The sequence below is a fragment of the Rhinatrema bivittatum genome, chromosome 4 (genome assembly GCF_901001135.1).
Source record: "Rhinatrema bivittatum chromosome 4, aRhiBiv1.1, whole genome shotgun sequence".
Taxonomy (NCBI): Eukaryota; Metazoa; Chordata; class Amphibia; order Gymnophiona; family Rhinatrematidae; genus Rhinatrema; species Rhinatrema bivittatum.
This window is the reverse complement of record NC_042618.1, coordinates 81527010-81544387: the sequence shown is the minus strand read 5'-3', so window position 1 is coordinate 81544387 and position 17378 is coordinate 81527010. Positions and strand designations below refer to the sequence as shown.

The following is a 17378-nucleotide window of genomic DNA, read 5'->3' as shown; positions in this document are numbered from 1 at the left end:
ACTGGAACTCACTTTAGGTACTTCCTGCTTCTGTATAGTAAAATAGAAATGCAACAGTGTCAACAGATAACCAACTAGTCTGTCTTCTACCTTGTTCTCACAACCCCTGCTTGAAGGGGTTGTCTCTCAACTCCCTCAAGGTCCAAGTTGCAGCACTGGCCTGTTTCAGGTCCGAAGTAGACGGTATCAGACTATCATCTCATCCTGATGTGTCTCGTTTCCTGAAAGGAGTTAAACATCTCCGACCACCACTAAAATGGCCAGTGCCTTTATGGAACCTCAACCTAATACTAGACTTCCAACAAGCGGCCTGTCGCTACGTCTCTTGACCTTAAAGACAGCTTTTTTGATCGCAATATGCTCAGCTCAGTGCATCTCCGAACTTCAAGCACTATCCTGTCGGGAACTGTTCCTCAGGTTCAACCCGGGCACCATACAGCTGCGTATGGTACCATCCTTCCTACCGAAAGTGGTTTCCCAGTTCCATATGAACCAGACCATATCCTTACCATCACCAGATGAGCACAAGGATTCTGAAGACTCACGCCTCCTTCGCCACCTGAATGTCGGCAGAATCCTAGTCCGATACCTGAAAAGATCGGAACCATTGCGCAAAACTGATCACCTGTTCATTCTTCACAGTGGGAAGAAACAAGGGGAAGTGGCATCGCAGGCGACCATAGCCTACTGGATCAAAGAAGTAATTAATGCGGCCTACGTCGAGGCAGGAAAACCATTACCTCTAGGTCATGGCGCATTCTACAAGGGCCCAGGCAGTCTCCTGGGCTGAAACCAAGCTGCTTTCATCAGCCGAGATCTGTCGGGCGGCGACATGGTCCTCCCTACACACCTTCTTCAGGTTTTACTGTCTGGATGTTCAGGCCAGGGAGGATACAGCCTTCGCAAGGGCAGCACTAAGTGGGTCACGGGCAGCCTCCCACCTGGTAGGGAGTAGCTTTTGTACATCCCATTGGTCCTGAGTCCATCTGTCTACACTAAGGAAAACGAAATGATCAGGTAAGTAATTGGAGTTTTGCGCTTCAGATGCATGAATTTTAAGTGTTACTTTGCAGTGAAGCCTGGAGCACGGTTTCTAAACTCTTGATCATTCTCTCTCTCTTTTTTTTTTTTTTCTACAAGCCATCGTTCAGTTTTTTCCAAAGCTGCCAGTGTATCTGTTCTGAATATTTGTCTTGTAAGTTATTCTGATCCTGTTTGCCAGACGTACATTACAGAAGCTTGACCGTGTGTAGAATATTGCTCATTTTCCAAGTCTTTGGATCTCCACCATCCCAACCCCCATCAGCGTGCCCCCTCCCCCCTCAAGCCCTACGAGGACCTTCCTAGCTCACAGTCTTCGCCGCTCTTTGCCACTTGCCTTGCATCTGGAAGAAGACCTTGCTAAATGTAGAAAATTGCATGTTCTTTGCCTTTTCATTGAGCAGGGATTGTATTATTGATTTTCTGCACTTATCAGTATTTGCTTTGGTTTTGTTATGGGTCATGATTTGTTTTTTAATCATTTTATTCTGCGTTTTCAGTGATTTTAGCTCCCCTGTGTGTACAGTCTTAGATTGGCAAGTTGTATTTATTTATGATTGATTTATTCTGTATTTTTAATTATGTACTTTTGACTTCATCTTCTATTATTTTTCTTTTAATTATCTTATTGACACTCTGTTTTAAAGCATTTTTATTGTACATCGCTTTGATTGTCAAAATTAAGAAAGTGAATAAACTAAATTAAACTCCAACTTACCCCGTGAGTCCTAACACCCCTTGCCGAGGTCTCCTTGGTCTTGCTGGACAATACTTGGCCACCACCTGCTGGGTCTGGTGGGTCAGCAGATTTATTCCGCCTTTCAGCCCTGTTTCTATGACGGCCTTCTCTCTCTGACCCAGTTATGTACAGAGTCCATTAAAAATGCCAGTTAGGATATTCCAGGCGTTGTCTTCTTTCACGTTAATTCTTACGGTGCCGCACTTAATTCAGCACGTAGACCCTCTTCCATTTCTCAAACAGCTACGCAGCTGACCAAAACTAGTAAGGCAAGAGTGAGAAGTAAAACGCTCTGCTCTGCACCTGCTCATTGGTGTTTGGGATTTAAGCATGAGCTCTCCTTGCAGGTTACGCCTGGTGAAGCCGTGCCATTGCTGTTATGGTTGTACAGCTTATCCCAGGGTAGCAGCTACCACATGCAGTCTTCATCCAGGGCGCTGAAGTAGGCCCAGGGTGTTTTCCACATTGTCCGTTTAACATCTTGAGCAGAGTAGTCGACCAAGAGCAATGAAAGAGGCTGTGGAGAGACTCATATTAAAAACGAAAGAGTGTGAGCCTAAGATTAGAGCAAAACCTTTCCCTTCTTAGTAAAGTGATAGAAAAAACTGTTTATCAGCAGCTTCCGGAGAATGAGGAGGCTGCAGGTTTTTAATCCTTGAACTGGGCCTGGTACTGTCGCCTTTCCTCGGTGATATGCAGATGCAGGCTGATAAGCTGAAAGATTCTCTTGATACTTTTAGATGTGTCCGGCACATTTGATATCGTCGACCTTGGCAACAGTCTGAGGTGTCTGTGACATAGGGCGGGCTGAGGTGGTTTGGCATCGGTTTAACGCTTTCCTTTCCCATAGAACTGGGGGTGTTCTGAGGAACGGTTTGTGGTCCACCCCTTGGAATTTGGGTTACCACAAGGGTCAGTGTTATTGCTATTACTTTTTAACATCTATATGGTTCTTGTGATTGGGGGTGATCCAGTGAGCAGGCAGTAAGTAGCTATTTCCAGCCTTAGGGCTAGATTCATCAAAATACTGCATGCAATAAGAAGAGGGGCGTGTTTTATGGGTACTGGGCTATTTATTGCAATGTGCGTTATAACATCACACAATTACTGCATTTCCTACCTGCAACCACTGGGGGGAAGGAGAGAGAGGGAGGGAGAGCCTGTCTGTAAGACCCTTGTAGTAGTTAGCTATTTATACTACTATAGGAGGCCCACCTAGTAACTCAAGGTGAGGTTTAGGTAGTAGTGTAGGGGTTAGGGGCCACTTTGACATTCAAAGTGAGACCTACGAACAGAACAGTGCTCTCTTGTGAAGATTTGATGTCTCATCGTTGTGTGTTTCCTCACTCTGGAGGACGTCAAATCTTCACAAGAGAGCACTGTTCTCTTCGTACGTCTCACTCTGCATGTCAACGTGGCCCCTAACCCCTACACTACCACCTAAACCTCACCTCGACTTGCAAGGTGGACCTCCTATACCAGCATAAAAGCTGCTTACTGTGGTGCCCCCGGTATGAAATAGGAACAATTTCATATGGACGCACACCTGGGTGTGCAAATGCCACCTCTGCCGCATAAGTGGGGGAATTTTCGTAGGCATGCACGTCAATGCAATTACCAGTTTCCCCAGTTCAATCCCATTTCACCCAGGTAAAGGATAAGACTTCCTAGCCTTGTTGGACCCGACCCTGCTGACTAGCCTCGTTTTTTTATGTTTTACGCGCCATCCGTAGCAGTAGTAAAGTTACGCGGTAGGGGACCCCCGGCTCGCGCTTCTCTGCGTAAGTATTTACGTGCTGGTTTCATGCCCCACCACGCTCCTTTTTCGTAAAAAAAAATGTTGCATGCGTACGCGGGTACCTTTTAAAATCCATTCAGCGCCCCCTGGCCTGACTTCTCCCGTACCTCCCAGCTTTGGCGTGCGCCAGGCTTTTAAAATTCCTCCCTTGATGTATGCTGTTTGGTTAGAATAGGAGAACTCAAACTCTTCCCAGAAGCGCCAGGCAGAAGGCTGCACCTAGGCTCTCGTCTCCCATGTGGTCAGGGCCTCATTTATGTGCTTAAGACAACTTCGTCACGTGCATTCTTTTCTGGATAAGAAAGATTAGTTCATGGTTGTCCATGCATTATTTTAATTTCCTCTTAAGACTGAATCCCTGCAATTTGGCTAAAGCATTTGCAGTTGATGCAAAATACAATTGCACATCGCATTTTCCTTCTTTCTTTCGATAGAATTATTTATATCCCACTCTTTCTTTAAGTCAAAGTGGGTAGCAAGATTCACTCATAAAATGACATCTAATGCAGCACTTTACACAAAGACGGATGTGTGTCCGAGCCGGTAAAACAGCAGCATCAGCTCAACCAGCTGCTGATCACAAGGCACGTCCTTCAGATGTCGTTTTAAACAGCAAGGTCTTTAGCTCTTTTTTAAAGGTCCGTGTGTACGTTGTCATTCGCAGATGTTCTGGTAGAGTGATCCAAAATAAAGGAGCCGTGGCAGAGAACATGCTCTGCATTGTGCAGCCCCTGGAGAGGAGTTATTGCTCAAGAGTTTCTGAATTAATATAGCAGTTTTGTATCTTATCTGTCAATAAATCAGCAGCCACTCTTATTTATTTATTTAAAAATGTATAGTCTGCCTATCTACAATTCTAGGCGGGTTACAACTAAAACCTCGGTAATAAAAACAGTTAATCATTGAATTAAATAATAACATATAGTATACAAATTTGCAGATGATACAAAATTGTTCAGAGAAGTTAAATCACAAGTACATTGTGATAAATTGCAGGAAGACCTTGTGAGACTGGAAAATTGGGCATCCAAATGGCAGATGAAATTTAATGTGGATAAGTGCAAGGTGATGCATATAGGGAAAAATAACCCATGCTATAATTACACAATGTTGGGTTCCATATTAGGTGCTACAACCCAAGAAAGAGATCTAGGCTTCATAGTGTATAACACATTGAAATCGTCGGCTCAGTGTGCTGCAGCAGTCAAAAAAGCAAACAGAATGTTGGGAATTATTAGAAAGGGAATGGTGAATAAAACGGAAAATGTCATAATGCCTCTGTATCGCTCCATGGTGAGACCACACCTTGAATACTGTGTACAATTTTGGTCGCCACATCTCAAAAAAGATATAATTACGATGGAGAAGGTACAGAGAAGGGCGACCAAAATGATAAGGGGAATGGAACAGCTCCCCTATGAGGAAAGACTAAAGAGGTTAGGACTTTTCAGCTTGGAGAAGAGACGGCTGAGGGGGGATATGATAGAGGTGTTTAAAATCATGAGAGGTCTAGAACGGGTAGATGTGAATCGGTTATTTACTCTTTCGGATAATAGAAAGAGTAGGGGGCACTCCATGAAGTTAGCATGGGGCACATTTAAAACTAATCGGAGAAAGTTCTTTTTTACTCAATGCACAATTAAACTCTGGAATTTGTTGCCAGAGGATGTGGTTAGTGCCGTTAGTATAGCATTATGTAGTAACGAGTTACATATTTGTATGATTTGATTGTGTTGGGGATGGAGGGATATGGATATCATTTTTTGTACTGGTTTGTTGTATCAGTGTTTTGTATCATTTGTATTATTAATTTAGGATTGTGTGAGGGATGGAGGGACACGGATATGATTTATTGTATTGATTTATTATATCTGTTGTACGATTTGTATTATTAATTTAGGATTTTGTGTTGGGGATGGAGGGATACAGGTGTGATTTATTGTATTGATTTGTTGTATCATTGCTCTTGTATCATTTGTATTATTAATTTAGGATTGTGTTGGGGATGGAGGGACATGGATATGATTTATTGTATTGATTTATTATATCATCTAGTGATTAGAGCAGTGGCTATGAACCAGGAGACCAGGGGTCGAGTCCTGCTGTCGCTCCTTGTGACCTTGGGCAAGTCACTTTACCCTCCATTGCCTCAGGGACAAAACTTAGATTGTGAGGCCTCTGGGGATAGGGAAATACCCACAGTACCTGAATGTAAACCGATGTGATATCTCAGATCTAATGTCGGTATATAAAAATAATAAATGATAGGTTGCTGTATGATTTGTATTATTAATTTAGGATTTTGTGTTAGGGATGGAGGTGTGATTTATTTTATAGATCTGTTGAATAATTGTTCTTGTATCATTTGTATTATTAATTAAGGATTGTGTTGGGCATGGAGGGATATGGATGTGATTTATAGTATTAATTTGTTGGGTCATTGTCTGTTGTATGATTTGTATTATTAATTTAGGTTTGTGTTGGGGATGGAGGGACACAGGTATGATTTATTTTATTGATGTGTTGAATCGTTTGTTCTTGTATGATTTATATTATTTAGGATTGTGTTGGGTATAGAGAGACGCAGGTATGATTGTACTGTTTGTGATCTGAGGTTGGGGGCAGATAGGTTTTATTTTTATTGTTATGTTATAGAATATTGGTTTTATTGATGGGCTTGGGTTGTAATCCACTTTTGGGTTTTGCAATTAAAACTAGGCAGTCTAGCGTAAGAAATAAATAAATAGTTATGGTTTAATCATGACAGTCCAGTGCAGCTCTGCCATTGCTATTAGGGTTTAACCAAGTTTTTCTGCAAGGATATTGGGGTACCCCAGCTCCAAGTTGTGGGGTACCCCACGTGTCACTATAGTGATGTAGCAGAACTAGAAAAGGTAAAGTGAAGGGTGACCAGAATGATAAAGGGAATGGAATAGCTCCCCATTAGCAAAGCCTGGAGAAGATACAGCTGAGAGAAGATATGATAGAGATTTATGAAATAATGAGTGGGGTGGAGCGAGTAAAGAATGGTTATTTACACTTTCAAATAGTACTAGGGAACACTGTATGAAGATAATAGGTAGCACATGTAAAACAAATAGAGAAAGTACTTTTTCACCCAGTGCACAATTAAACTGTGGAATTTGTTGCCAGAGGATGTGGTGGAAGCTGTTAGTGTAGCTGGGTTTTAAAACGGTTTACATAAGCTCCTGGAGGAAAAGTCCATAAACCACTAGTATCTAGTCCATAAACCATGTAGTCTTAAGAAAGCCACTGCTTATCTCAGTTATGAGCAAAAAGAATTTGGATCTCTCCTTTGGCATCTTGTCAGCTACGTCTGACCTGGATTGGCCACTGTTGGAGACCTTTGGTCTGACCCAGTGTGTCAGGTCTTAGGTTTCTTACCTTCCCCGGTGTGTCCTGCACTGACCACATCTCTCTGAGTTCCTCGCACGGTGAACAACTTTCTGCCCTGCTGTCAGTAGTGTTTAGCAGTGAATTCTAAGGGGGGCGCGGGCACTGCAGCTTCCTGATTTACCGGTTTTGTCACCTCATCAAAGAAGGCAATCAAGTTGCCTGACAGGATCTTCCCTTCGTGAAATCATGTCCGCACTGCTGAAGTTAGACTGACGGGTCGATAGTCACCTGACTCCTCCAAATAACAATACGAGGTCATTATTCAAAGCACATTCAGCGCTCTTTAGCTGGATAAGCTAAGTAACGGCTGCTGAATACGCACCCACATTCATTGGCCGCCACTTAGCCGTACAAAGTCGGCGTGTAATGGGTGAATCAGGGCTTGCCTGGTTAATTGCCGATATTCAGACTTAGCCGCATAAGTTAGACGTACCTCAGAGCAGATCTAACCCAGCTATGTGCTCACTCATACGCCGTGCCGTTTAACTTCTAACCGGCCAGCTATGAATATCGACCTCTCACGCGCCTTCAGTCCTTCCAACCTCTCCCCTCTTCAAGAGTTGCGATGGCCATGGCCAACGCCTTCCCGGGCTCTTCCAGTGTGCTGAGTGTACACCATCTGCCCCCACTCTCGTGCGTGTAAGTGCTTCCTCCCTGGGATCGTTTCCCAGACATTTCTGTCCTGCCCTAACTCCCTCGCCTTCCCCTTCGGTTAAGCTTTGTGCCTCTGCTGCTCCCATCCGCATTAACCCCACTTTCTCCTCTAATCTTTGTTTTTTCTTACCGTCCTAATGTATCTGAGTAAAGTTTGATCTCCTCCTTCTACTGTCAAGTCCATTGCCTGCTCTCTCCCTTGCTCTGAGATGATTGTGTTAGTTTTGAATAGGACTTTTATTTGCTTCTTATCTAATGAAAAGAAACTTTTCCTCCCATCAATTAATAGTCTCTCATCGCTCCTCTCCCCTGCACACATGGCTTTCATCAGGGAGCCATCACTCCCAGCCTCTCTCCTTACCACTTGCCAGCAGGAGCCATCAAGCATGGCCTCTCTCCTTACGCTTTCTGTGCAGACCCTCTGTCCTCTGTCTTTCCCACCTGGCTCTCATCAGGGGATCTTTAACTCTCTTTCTTTTATCGTTCCGTCACCTTTTCAGTCCAATGTAATACCGGCGCGCATTAAACGGGCATTCGTGATCACTTAACACACACCGAGCCACTGCTTCCGGGCGCACAATTTAATATTTGCATGGGCAGCCGCGGTAAAAAGGAGGCGCTGGGGAAATTGTGCGTCCCTAGCATCTCCTCGGCATTGGGCACCCGGGAGAGGTGGCTGTCAGCGGGTTATTGACGGTAATTGAGCGTCCCTTTTCCTAACTTGACTGGCAGCATTGCTTTATTTTTTTTTATTTCTTTTATTCGGTTCTTCCAGATATCGCCACAATATTAAGTTGGAGGAGCTACAGAAAAGCAGTATTTTCTACTTTTCTGTAAACCTTTGGGGCTTCTCAAGAATTAATGCCAGGCAGGCGTTCATTTTTTAGAGTAAAAACGTGCGTCAGGTGCACATTTTCTTTTCTGCGTCGGGGGATAATAGCTAATGGTCTCATCAGCATGAATTTCCACGTGATGAGCGCCCTTAGCTTTGCGCTGGTTTGGGCTGTGCTTGTCCTCTTGTTGCACGAGGTGTTTTGGATGTCTGACTAAAATGTGCGTCCAAGCACCTGTAAAGCTGGACGCTCGGCCGCGTGCATAATACTGCATCGGCCTGAGCGTGTGGTGACGGTGCCGCCGTTTCATTTGCTGCTCGTCAGGGAGGAGCAGAGCTCACGATGGTAGAAAAAGACCCTCTGGGGCCTGTGCAGCCTGTGCTTATCCTGGCAGTTTCCTCACTCCTTCCTATCCAGCCCTTAGGGAGTGGGTATGCCCGCACCTCTCCTCACCAGTCGTCAGTTTGGCGTTATGGGGAGATGCACACATTTAACCTCGCAGAAGGGAATGGAGGAAGAACACTGTGTCTCGCATGCCTGCTCCTGTGCCGTTCTCGCATTGCTTTAGCTGTTTCACCATCAGGGCCGCGGTCGCCTGTGAGATGGGAAGGGGGAGACGCGCTGCAGTAACGGCTGCCGGACCAGGGGATGGTGCCCCCGGGAGGTGAAGGACGTGCCCTGAGCTGGGGGCCATCACTCACCAGGACAAGCAGGCTCTCTCCGCCTAGCAGGGGCCATGTCCAGCGGCAGCAGCTCTCTGCTGGAGATGAGTAATGATGGGAGATACCTGCAGCTGCACAGCAGTATTAATACACATCAGGGGCCAGCTCCTGGCACTAAATCACCCGCTGGCATCCATCTGTTATCAGCAGCGTGAGGGGCAGGCAGCAGATAAGGCTCTTTCCAGTAGAAGTGGCTGCGGCCTGAACTGAACACGCTCTCCTGGCAGATTGATGAATTTAGCTTCTTTCTTAAACATGCGGCAACTAATCTTTTATGTATGCGTACCACTCCCCACTCTGTCTTTCTCTGCCCCCACTTCCTCCCCCAGCTGCAGAAAGTTTAGAGATGATCATGAATTGATGGGACACAGACATAGGAAAATAACAGTGTGCAGGCTCTGTATCCCTGCTCCCATCCCCTGATCCCTCCAGTCCTAGAGGTGACAGGCTCTGTACCCCTACTCACATCCCCTGATCCCTCCAGTCCTAGAGGTGACAGGCTCTGTATCCCTGCACCCATCCCCTGATCCCTCCAGTCCTAGAGGTGACAGGCTCTGTATCTCTTCTCCCATCCCCTGATCCCTCCAGTCCTAGAGGTGACAGGCTCTGTATCCCTGCTCCCATCCCCTGCTCCCTCCAGTCCTAGAGGTGACAGGCTCTGTATCCCTGCTCCCATCCCCTGCTCCCTCCAGTCCTAGAGGTGACAGGCTCTGTATCCCTGCTCCCATCCCCTGCTCCCTCCAGTCCTAGAGGTGACAGGCTCTGTATCCCTGCTCCCATCCCCTGATCCCTCCTGTCCTAGAGGTGACAGGTTCTGTATCCCTGCTCCCATCCCCTGCTCCCTCCAGTCCTACAGATGACAGGCTCGGTATCCCTGCTCCCATCCCCTGATCCCTCCAGTCCTAGAGGTGACAGGCTCTGTATCACTGCTCCCATCCCCTGATCCCTCCAGTCCTAGAGGTGACAGGCTCTGTATCACTGCTCCCATCCCCTGATTCCTCCAGTCCTAGAGGTGACAGGCTCTGTATCCCTGCTCCCATCCCCTGATCCCTCCAGTCCTAGAGGTGACAGGCTCTGTATCCTGCTCCCATCCCCTGATCCCTCCAGTCCTAGAGGTGACAGGCTCTGTATCCCTGCTCCCATCCCCTGATCCCTCCACTCCTAGAGGTGACAGGCTCTGTATCCCTGCACCCGTCCCCTGAGCCCTCCAGTCCTAGAGGTGACAGGCTCTGTATCCCTGCACCCATCCCCTGATCCCTCCAGTCCTAGAGGTGACAGGCTCTGTATCCCTGCACCCATCCCCTGATCCCTCCAGTCCTAGAGGTGATAGGCTCTGTATCCCTGCTCCCATCCCCTGATCCCTCCAGTCCTAGAGGTGACAGGCTCTGTATCCCTGCTCCCATCCCCTGCTCCCTCCAGTCCTAGAGGTGACAGGCTCTGTATCCCTGCCCCCATCCCCTGATCCCTCCAGTCCTAGAGGTGACAGGCTCTGTATCCCTGCTCCCATCCCCTGATCCCTCCAGTCCTAGAGGTGACAGGCTCTGTATCCCTGCACCCATCCCCTGATCCCTCCAGTCCTAGAGGTGATAGGCTCTGTATCCCTGCTCCCATCCCCTGATCCCTCCAGTCCTAGAGGTGACAGGCTCTGTATCCCTGCTCCCATCCCCTGATCCCTCCAGTCCTTGAGGTGACAGGCTCTGTATCCCTGCACCCATCCCCTGATCCCTCCAGTCCTAGAGGTGACAGGCTCTGTATCCCTGCTCCCATCCCCTGCTCCCTCCAGTCCTAGAGGTGACAGGCTCTGTATCCCTGCGCCCATCCCCTGATCCCTCCAGTCCTAGAGGTGACAGGCTCTGTATCACTGCTCCCATCCCCTGATCCCTCCAGTCCTAGAGGTGACAGGCTCTGTATCCCTGCTCCCATCCCCTGATTCCTCCAGTCCTAGAGGTGACAGGCTCTGTATCCCTGCACCCATCCCCTGATCCCTCCAGTCCTAGAGGTGACAGGCTCTGTATCCCTGCACCCATCCCCTGATCCCTCCAGTCCTAGAGGTGATAGGCTCTGTATCCCTGCCCCCATCCCCTGATCCCTCCAGTCCTAGAGGTGACAGGCTCTGTATCCCTGCCCCCATCCCCTGATCCCTCCAGTCCTAGAGGTGACAGGCTCTGTATCCCTGCTCCCATCCCCTGATCCCTCCAGTCCTAGAGGTGACAGGCTCTGTATCCCTGCACCCATCCCCTGATCCCTCCAGTCCTAGAGGTGATAGGCTCTGTATCCCTGCTCCCATCCCCTGATCCCTTCAGTCCTAGAGGTGACAGGCTCTGTATCCCTGCTCCCATCCCCTGATCCCTCCAGTCCTTGAGGTGACAGGCTCTGTATCCCTGCACCCATCCCCTGATCCCTCCAGTCCTAGAGGTGACAGGCTCTGTATCCCTGCGCCCATCCCCTGCTCCCTCCAGTCCTAGAGGTGACAGGCTCTGTATCCCTGCGCCCATCCCCCTGCTCCCTCCAGTCCTAGAGGTGACAGGCTCTGTATCCCTGCGCCCATCCCCTGATCCCTCCAGCCCTAGAGGTGACAGGCTCTGTATCCCTGCTCCCATCCCCTGATCCCTCCAGCCCTAGAGGTGACAGGCTCTGTATCCCTGCTCCCATCCCCTGATCCCTCCAGTCCTAGAGGTGACAGGCTCTGTATCCCTGCCCCCATCCCCTGATCCCTCCAGTCCTAGAGGTGACAGGCTCTGTATCCCTGCTCCCATCCCCGATCCCTCCAGTCCTAGAGGTGACAGGCTCTGTATCCCTGCTCCCATCCCCTGATCCCTCCAGTCCTAGAGCTGACAGGCTCTGTATCCCTGCTCCCATCCCCTGATCCCTCCAGTCCTAGAGGTGACAGGCTCTGTATCCCTGCTCCCATCCCCTGCTCCCTCCAGTCCTAGAGGTGACAGGCTCTGATCCCTGCTCCCATGTCCTGATCCCTCCAGTCCTAGAGGTGACGGGCTCTGTATCCCTGCCCCATCCCCTGAGCCCTCCAGTCCTAGAGGTGACGGGCTTTGTATCCCTGCCCCATCCCCTGATCCCTCCAGTCCTAGAGGTGACAGGCTCTGTATCCCTGCTCCCATGTCCTGATCCCTCCAGTCCTAGAGGTGACAGGCTCCATATCCCTGCTCCCATCCCCCGATCCCTCCAGCCCTAGAGGTGACAGGCTCTGTATCCCTGCACCCATCCCCTGATCCCTCCAGTCCTAGAGGTGACAGGCTCTGTATCCCTGCCCCCATCCCCTGATCCCTCCAGTCCTAGAGGTGACAGGCTCTGTATCCCTGCTCCCATCCCCTGATTCCTCCAGTCCTAGAGGTGACGGGCTCTGCATCCCTGCTCCCATCCCCTGCTCCCTCCAGTCCTAGAGGTGACAGGCTCTGTATCCCTGCTCCCATCCCCTGATCCCTCCTGTCCTAGAGGTGGCAGGCTCTGTATCACTACACCCAACCCCTGATCCCTCCAGTCCTAGAGGTGACAGGCTCTGTATCCCTGCTCCCATCCCCTGATCCCTCCAGTCCTAGAGGTGACAGGCTCTGTATCCCTGAGCCCTCCAGTCCTAGAGGTGACAGGCTCTGTATCCCTGCTCCCATCCCCTGATCCCTCCAGTCCTAGAGGTGACAGCTCTGTATCCCTGCTCCCATCCCCTGATCCCTCCAGTCCTAGAGGTGACAGGTTCTGTATCCCTGCTCCCATTCCCTGATCCCTCCAGCCCTAGAGGTGACAGGCTCTGTATCCCTGCACCCATCCCCTGATCCCTCCAGTCCTAGAGGTGACAGGCTCTGTATCCCTGCTCCCATCCCCTGATCCCTCCAGTCCTAGAGGTGACAGGCTCTGTATCCCTGTGCCCAACCCCTGATACCTCCAGTCCTAGAGATGACAGGCTCTGTATCCCTGCGCCCATCCCCTGATCCCTCCAGTCCTAGAGGTGACAGGCTCTGTATCCCTGTACCCCTCCCCTAAGCCCTCCAGTCCTAGAGGTGACAGGCTCTGTATCCCTGCTCCCATCCCCTGATCCCTCCAGTCCTAGAGGTGACAGGCTCTGTATCCCTGCTCCCATTCCCTGATCCCTCCAGCCCTAGAGGTGACAGGCTCTGTATCCCTGCACCCATCCCCTGATCCCTCCAGTCCTAGAGGTGACAGGCTCTGTATCCCTGCCCCCATCCCCTGATCCCTCCAGTCCTAGAGGTGACAGGCTCTGTATCCCTGTGCCCAACCCCTGATACCTCCAGTCCTAGAGGTGACAGGCTCTGTATCCCTGCTCCCATCCCCTGATCCTTCCAGTCCTAGAGGTGACAGGCTCTGTATCCCTGTGCCCATCCCCTGATACCTCCAGTCCTAGAGGTGACAGGCTCTGTATCCCTGCCCCCATCCCCTGATCCCTCCAGTCCTAGAGGTGACAGGCTCTGTATCCCTGCTCCCATCCCCTGATCCCTCCAGTCCTAGAGGTGACAGGCTCTGTATCCCTGCACCCATCCCCTGATCCCTCCAGTCCTAGAGGTGATAGGCTCTGTATCCCTGCTCCCATCCCCTGATCCCTCCAGTCCTAGAGGTGACAGGCTCTGTATCCCTGCGCCCATCCCCTGATCCCTCCAGTCCTTGAGGTGACAGGCTCTGTATCCCTGCACCCATCCCCTGATCCCTCCAGTCCTAGAGGTGACAGGCTCTGTATCCCTGCTCCCATCCCCTGCTCCCTCCAGTCCTAGAGGTGACAGGCTCTGTATCCCTGCGCCCATCCCCTGATCCCTCCAGTCCTAGAGGTGACAGGCTCTGTATCACTGCTCCCATCCCCTGATCCCTCCAGTCCTAGAGGTGACAGGCTCTGTATCCCTGTGCCCATCCCCTGATTCCTCCAGTCCTAGAGGTGACAGGCTCTGTATCCCTGCGCCCATCCCCTGATCCCTCCAGTCCTAGAGGTGACAGGCTCTGTATCCCTGCTCCCATCCCCTGCTCCCTCCAGTCCTAGAGGTGACAGGCTCTGTATCCCTGCGCCCATCCCCTGATCCCTCCAGTCCTAGAGGTGACAGGCTCTGTATCCCTGCGCCCATCCCCTGATCCCTCCAGTCCTAGAGGTGACAGGCTCTGTATCCCTGCCCCATCCCCTGATCCCTCCAGTCCTAGAGGTGACAGGCTCTGTATCCCTGCCCCCATCCCCTGATCCCTCCAGTCCTAGAGGTGACAGGCTCTGTATCCCTGCCCCCATCCCCTGATCCCTCCAGTCCTAGAGGTGACAGGCTCTGTATCCCTGCCCCCATCCCCTGATCCCTCCAGTCCTAGAGGTGATAGGCTCTGTATCCCTGCTCCCATCCCCTGATCCCTTCAGTCCTAGAGGTGACAGGCTCTGTATCCCTGCTCCCATCCCCTGATCCCTCCAGTCCTTGAGGTGACAGGCTCTGTATCCCTGCACCCATCCCCTGATCCCTCCAGTCCTAGAGGTGACAGGCTCTGTATCCCTGCTCCCATCCCCTGCTCCCTCCAGTCCTAGAGGTGACAGGCTCTGATCCCTGCTCCCATGTCCTGATCCCTCCAGTCCTAGAGGTGACAGGCTCTGTATCCCTGCGCCCATCCCCTGATCCCTCCAGCCCTAGAGGTGACAGGCTCTGTATCCCTGCCCCATCCCCTGATCCCTCCAGTCCTAGAGGTGACAGGCTCTGTATCCCTGCTCCCATGTCCTGATCCCTCCAGTCCTAGAGGTGACAGGCTCCATATCCCTGCCCCCATCCCCTGATCCCTCCAGTCCTAGAGGTGACAGGCTCTGTATCCCTGCCCCCATCCCCTGATCCCTCCAGTCCTAGAGGTGACAGGCTCTGTATCCCTGCTCCCATCCCCGATCCCTCCAGTCCTAGAGGTGACAGGCTCTGTATCCCTGCTCCCATCCCCTGATCCCTCCAGTCCTAGAGGTGACAGGCTCTGTATCCCTGCTCCCATCCCCTGATCCCTCCAGTCCTAGAGGTGACAGGCTCTGTATCCCTGCTCCCATCCCCTGCTCCCTCCAGTCCTAGAGGTGACAGGCTCTGATCCCTGCTCCCATGTCCTGATCCCTCCAGTCCTAGAGGTGACAGGCTCTGTATCCCTGCCCCATCCCCTGAGCCCTCCAGTCCTAGAGGTGACGGGCTTTGTATCCCTGCCCCATCCCCTGATCCCTCCAGTCCTAGAGGTGACAGGCTCTGTATCCCTGCTCCCATGTCCTGATCCCTCCAGTCCTAGAGGTGACAGGCTCCATATCCCTGCTCCCATCCCCCGATCCCTCCAGTCCTAGAGGTGACAGGCTCTGTATCCCTGCTCCCATCCCCTCATCCCTCCAGTCCTAGAGGTGACAGGCTCTGTATCCCTGCTCCCGTCCCCTGATCCCTCCAGTCCTAGAGGTGACAGGCTCAGTATCCCTGCTCCCGTCCCCTGAGCCCTGCAGTTGTTGTGGTGACGCATTTTGGATATCTGTTCCCTTCGCGCAAGCCTTTCAGGCCTAGGGGTGATGGTTTCTGTAAATGAATGCCAATTTCCTATCCCTCATGTTCATATTCTTACACTTCCTCCTTTTTTTTTTCTTCCAGGACCATTATGTGTTCACAAGGATGATAGGATCCAGACTAAGCCTGCTGATGACCTTTGCCCTGATGGCCCTGACCATTACATGACTGGCTGCGGCCTCCCTTGCAACCCAGAAAGCAGTTTGCAGGGTCCTGGCTCCTTTTTGTAAGTCATTTCAGGAGAAAGGACCCCCTCAGAATGAGCGGGCTGCATCCTAGCGCACCCTGCGAACAATCTCCTTACATCTGGACAGTTGTATATCATCATCGGTGTGTGAGGACAGCTTTATCCGACGCACAGTATTACTGCAAGATACAGCGTTAAATGCCAAACCCACCACGTCTTCCATACTGCCGACCATGCCACCACTCGCCTCATTTCTCAAGCAGCCGAGTCAGCCTGGCTCCTGTTCTGCCACAGCCTCATCTCTTTTTAAGGCTAATGCTTGCTGTGCACTTTTTAATGGAGTTGGAGGGAAGTGAGGAGATGAAAAGACGTTGGAGCAGACTTGTGTGAAAGCGCGGCCTTTTAAAGTGCACTGGAAGTCCCCCGAGGAGCCTGCAGCAGGATCGTCTGCTGGGTGGGTCCCTGTCGCAGTCGGGCAGGCCTGCGAGTTTCCTGCCGGCAGATGATGGGCAGGTTGTACTCCTCCTCCAGCTGTGTTCTAAGTTTTCAAGTCTCTCGCTCATTGCTGAATCAGACACTTTCATCACTTTGCACGTGACCTTTTATTCTTGCATGAAGGTTGATGAAGTGGCAAACGTACCACGGGCATAAAAAGAAAAAAAAAAAGCAAACATGTATTGCACTAAAGTATTAAAAGTGCAGCTGTATTAAAACTTCCTGTGTTGGTGCATTTGTTTCCTGTACAGAACAGGGGCTGCAGGAAGGATGGCTGGGCTGATGGGCTTTGCAAGGATGGTTTGTATACTGCTGCAGGGATGGGGAATAAGCACATGAGGGCTCCTTTCAGTCACTTCAGAGCAGGTTACATTTAGGTGCAGGAAGTATTACCCTCTCTCCAGAGGCCTCACAACCTAAGGGTAATTTTCAGGAGGAGCTGCGCATTTCAAAGTAGCAGATAGTGTAGCAAGTTTCAGAAGCCCACTTACGCATGTAAAACCCACTTTCCCTGTACGTACCCGGAGCAGTCCAGACCATGGGTAAAGCCCCCGTTCCAGCAGGTGGAGACAGACCAGAGTTCTGAGGCTGCCCATATAAGGACGGAACCCACCCCGGAACCCTCAGTGTTTGTCTGTCTCCAGCAGGTGGAGACAGACCAGAGTTCTGAGGCTGCCCATATAAGGACGGAACCCACCCCGGAACCCTCAGTGTTTGTCTGTCTCCAGCAGGTGGAGACAGACCAGAGTTCTGAGGCTGCCCATATAAGGACGGAACCCACCCCGGAACCCTCAGTGTTTGTCTGTCTCCAGCAGGTGGAGACAGACCAGAGTTCTGAGGCTGCCCATATAAGGACGGAACCCACCCAGGAACCCTCAGTGTTTGTCTGTCTCCAGCAGGTGGAGACAGACCAGAGTTCTGAGGCTGCCCATATAAGGACAGAACCCACCCAGGAACCCTCAGTGTTTGTCTGTCTCCAGCAGGTGGAGTCAGAC

The 17378-nt window shown here is 50.8% G+C and overlaps 1 protein-coding gene across 1 annotated transcript in view; it reads left to right on the top strand.

Annotated features, from left to right (window-relative positions):
- Nucleotides 1–16584, top strand: part of GPATCH2L (G-patch domain containing 2 like) — a gene marked incomplete at its 5' end in the record, with an annotated part of 71962 nt that extends 55378 nt beyond the window's left edge. Inside the window, 1 exon segment of the mRNA XM_029598389.1 lies at nt 15786–16584. Within this exon segment, the coding sequence (XP_029454249.1) occupies nt 15786–15931 (146 nt within the window).
- Nucleotides 16585–17378: the final 794 nt, after the last annotated feature.